The following is a 4549-nucleotide window of genomic DNA, read 5'->3' as shown; positions in this document are numbered from 1 at the left end:
TTTATATTAGTCAGTTTGACTTGCAGTGGAGTGGATAATACGCTGGGAATCAAGAACGTCAAATTGGCCGACTTGAGTATTACGGATACAGACAACACACACAAAATGATAAAAGGTAATGGTAGATTTCCCAGAAGCGCAGATACAGCCATAGAGTCATGCATCGCAAAGTAGATGATGATACTAGATTTATACGTAGTTAAGTAATAAAAAGAAAAGTACACTTTGTATAGCATCTTGTCGGTTTTGTTACTTTTTTATATACATGTATCTCCTTCGCGTTGGTCGCACCTTACAGGATGTTAATGTAGTGCTAGGGGATGTAATCGCTGCTGGGATTTTGACTCTTCACACTACTCTTTTGGACTTGGGCCATGCGAAAAGTGTCAAAACTAAATTGACATGATACGAACTTCCAGATGAACCCAGAAATATAATCTCCCCTTTTAGTTAATATGCAATTTTACGTTTACTAGTCTGATACAGCATCCTTCTACTAGCATGATAATGCGCGTAGTAATGTTGCATTTTGAGCGTAAAACGGTACGTAAATATATTTATAGACTGAAGAGCGTGTTTTTAAACGTCTGTATGAAAGCAGATTGACGTATACAGGAACGGGCAACATAAGGTTAGTTGGCTCTTAACGAAAACAATGGATAGTTCGCTAAAGCTCACATTTCAGAACTTTTCTAACACTCGTAAACTAAACAATCCGGCTACTGTACATGTACTTCTTATATGTGATTTATTAAGTTATAGATGTGATTCTTCTATAGTTGAATTTAGCATTTAAACAAATTGCTATTGTCATCTTCAGTTAATATCATAATTAACATACTGTATAATAGCAAATTGACGATTATTCTTATATTGAAACTGCCCTGCCTTCCAATGTTGAGGTCTTTTCAGCAAGGATCAGACGTAATCAAATGTAAAATGCACTGTTTCCAATAACATTCAAGCTGCGTTGACATCATGTCTCTTTGAAAACTTGATTATGCGCCAAAGTCAAAGATTGTTTGTCTATACAAGGACATAAAAATATATAATTAAATCGTCAGCCCGTCTAAATAAGTTCTGTATAGCTTCTGTTGAAAATTATGTTGCTTTTGAGAGCGAAGAATTATATTCTAAAAGTACTCGCCATGCCCAATTTCATTCGAAAAACTGGAAGTTAAGGTTGTTAGATCGGCATCATCACCTTCACCCCTATTGAACCCTATGTCTTTGAGCAGGTGATTGTCAAAAGAAAGTTGTGCCTGGCGGAGAGCTTCGTCCGATATTTTTCGAAATAGATCAAATCGAAGAGCGCCACTTTCCACTCGATAATTTTGAAACATTCTACCAATCATTGAATTTGAATAGAAGAAATGTGGCAAATGTTTTGCATTCAGTGTTGTTTCCAACAGAGAAACAAGACATGCAAGCGCTCGTTTGGCTCCATCAATCCGCATAGTTGGGTAGGTGTGACATGCAAAGAGAATCAGATATATTGCTATCTGTTTCAGATGGTACGACTTAAGGATATTTGCGATTGGTGGTGGAGCCCGGTTTTCCTTTTTCGCAGCGGCATTCGTTTTAGTAAAGTAGGTTTTGAGTATTCGGAGCGCCGTCAGTATGTACTTCTGCTTTTGATTAGTTCTTGCGACGTCAAGGGTGTATCTCTCGTAGCCAGCTGAATTGATATGCCAAACCAGCATTTGATCGGCAATTTCCAGCGTCTTTGCTGCGTCTTCCTCTTTCCATTTGCAAACAGCATGGATAACTGCGTTTACTGGGTTGCCATTGTATCTTGTATCCTTGTCAACTCTCAGACGTATTGCGGGAACGATGTCTAAATCAATTTCTCGGACAACATCACTACGGTCTCTGATCTGGCCCTGCTTCATAAACAGATCGTTAGCCTCATCGTCAAGATGGATAGTTATGTTGATGGCAGGGGGGTTCATTCGGCGCGTAATGTGAAAACTGACGTTCCGTGAGCGTTTAATTGCTGCAATTTTCTCTTCAATAGCACGACAGGATTGATCGATCAGGGACACAAACACCCTTTGATGCATCTTCCTTGAACTGAAACAAACGCACCCCTCTCCGTCTACTTGAAACACACCTTCCCGCCAAAGCCTTGGATATCGTTTTTGTAGTATATCGGGTCTTTGTTCAATTTGAAGGTAGCAGAAGCCTGGAACGTATTTTCTGTTCTTGTAAATACGCTTTTCTGAAAATTGCAATCCCTCGATATGAAACTCTATAACTGTATCAAACTCATCCGGTTTGATGACTTTCAAACCATCTCGTGAACTGCCTTGTCGAATGTATGAATCAATTCTAAGATGCTCATAATTAGCTTCAGCCTTGGCTCGCATTTCTTTCTGTAGCAACTCCATAACAGCATCAACTGCTTCGCGAGATCGTGCCCATTCCTTACGTCCAAAGTCTATTTCACCTAAAATGTAAGATCTAACATAAAGTCTTGATATAAATAAATTTAGTTGAGTAGAGTTTGTTTCACAGATAACTTGTGAGGTGGTTTTGTTCAGTTTAACTGGCTTGGTTTGCAATGTTTTTCGTTCTTGGCTAAAATGCTTTTAATATGGTTCAGTCAAATTTTATCCTCAATGTATCAAAAACATTTGATTCACACATTATTGCATTAACAGCATATGTTGTATGGGTCTAGTATGATGTCAATTAATATTAACTTTATACTTTTCACTAGTTTTGAGCAGAATTTGACTCTATATTACTTTTAATATACTAGAGATTTATGTTATAAAATGTATTGCTTAATAATACAGTCAGGTTATATTTTATATACCTATATAGGGTGACGACTTTAGACTGACTACCCACTGGTGATCACTATCGCCAAAGTCAGTGATCGGTCTCTGCCACTGGTTGAGGGCTGATCCCAACAATCCGTGCTGTCTGACATCATCCTTTTCAACAAAACCATAACACATGGATAAGTTGTTAATTTCAAAACTTAAAATTGCCTATCTAAAAACAAATACAGAAATCAACTAAAACTCGTAAACATATGTGTGCGCGCGCCAGTGTGCGTGCGTCCGCGTGTGTGTTATGTCAAAGTAACATGCTAGCAATTTTTGCCGGACTTTCCATTATTCAGGGGTCGAATGTAAAGTGTTGTTGTGGGGAGTCTTTATGTGAGGAGTTGTTGTTGTGGGAGTCAAAATGGCGGAAAATGACGTTTTTTGTCGAGAATTTTCTGAAAACTTTGCAAGTATAATTTTGTTTGCAGTTTTCTCTTAATTTCAGTATGGCCAGTCCAGAGAGATATGTTTTAGCTTTAATCGGCATCAATAGATTTAAGAACAAAAACGTTACTGAAGGTACCAGTTGGCTGATTGGGGTAATATTTTGAAAGACCTTCAGGTTTTTTCCCCTCTGTTTGAACGTATGTAAACCCTATTCAGGCCGTTATATTGTTAACTATGATTAATCACTTGCTAATTAAGAAATTCATCAAATTTTCTCGCTCATAAATACATTTATCGTCGATTTTTTTTTCACTTTATGCATATTATGTTGTTGTGGGGATAACTTTATGACATTTTTTGTTGTGGGTAAACATTGATGGAAAGGTCCTGGGTCCTGGGCCATATTGAAATTAAGAGAAAACTGCAAACAAAATTACACTTACAAAGTTTTCAGAAAGTTCTCGACAAAAAACGTCATTTTCCGCCATTTTGACTCCAATAACAACAACTCCTCACATAAAGGCTCCCACAACATCATTTTACGTCCGATCTCCTGTTATTATTAAGCTTAGAAAGCAAGGGACGCCACTGGTTATAGTTTTGTTATCATATTTAATGAAATATATTAAAAGATCCAGAATATCAATATACTTTTCTTTCAAAAATTACAAAACAATGTGGAAAGAAGAGGGGAAGCTTAATTAGTTGAGTCAATGTCAATAACATGTTTTGGTGAAGTAATTACATTTGTATATAGGTGTATGTATGATGGATATACAGGTACAATTAAAATCAATAATATCTTTACATCTGTTTACCTGCTATGTGTATAAATATATCGTGAATTAACTAATGACCTTACCTCGTCTCTTCTTTCTGTAATTTTTCTTGAAGCACGGTTAATATCTTCATCCAGAACAACTCCGATAGGTCCGTAATATCCAGCCATATTTTTGCAAAATGCGATAATTTATCTTTGTATGCCACGAGTACACAGCATTTTCGGAAAACCGGGATGAGTGAAACGTTGATTATGTATTGCAGCTTGTTTACCGAGAATATATAAATAAATGTATTTGGGTCAGGCATATATGAGATACAATGTAACGGGTATAATATATGACAGATATCATTTTCGTTTTTATGTTAAATACCCTTTTAGAACTGAACTTTGGTAATCTAGGAAAATGAAAGGATAATATCTTGAATGTCAGTTATTTGTCGCATGTCGGTCTATGCTTTTCATAATAACGGAAATATATGCATTTGCGCATTATATAATAAGCGATAAATTATGCTTCAAATCAGATAATATTTAAATCTGA

General features: G+C 36.5%; 1 protein-coding gene across 1 annotated transcript; it reads right to left on the bottom strand.

The window, feature by feature from the left end:
* Positions 1–729: 729 nt before the first annotated feature.
* LOC123541466 (uncharacterized) lies at positions 730–4235 on the bottom strand. Its single transcript, XM_053535525.1, has 3 exons — positions 4087–4235; positions 2822–2942; positions 730–2449 (listed from the first exon to the last, which is right to left on the bottom strand). The coding sequence occupies exons 1-3, from the start codon at positions 4171–4173 to the stop codon at positions 1134–1136; spliced, it is 1524 nt and encodes a 507-aa protein (XP_053391500.1). The 5' UTR covers positions 4174–4235; the 3' UTR covers positions 730–1133.
* Between the last annotated feature and the right edge of the window lie 314 nt (positions 4236–4549).

The sequence above is a fragment of the Mercenaria mercenaria genome, unplaced genomic scaffold, assembly GCF_021730395.1.
Source record: "Mercenaria mercenaria strain notata unplaced genomic scaffold, MADL_Memer_1 contig_4890, whole genome shotgun sequence".
Classification (NCBI taxonomy): domain Eukaryota; kingdom Metazoa; phylum Mollusca; class Bivalvia; order Venerida; family Veneridae; genus Mercenaria; species Mercenaria mercenaria.
Note: the sequence above shows the minus strand (reverse complement) of the source record. Positions and strands in the feature narration are given on the sequence as shown.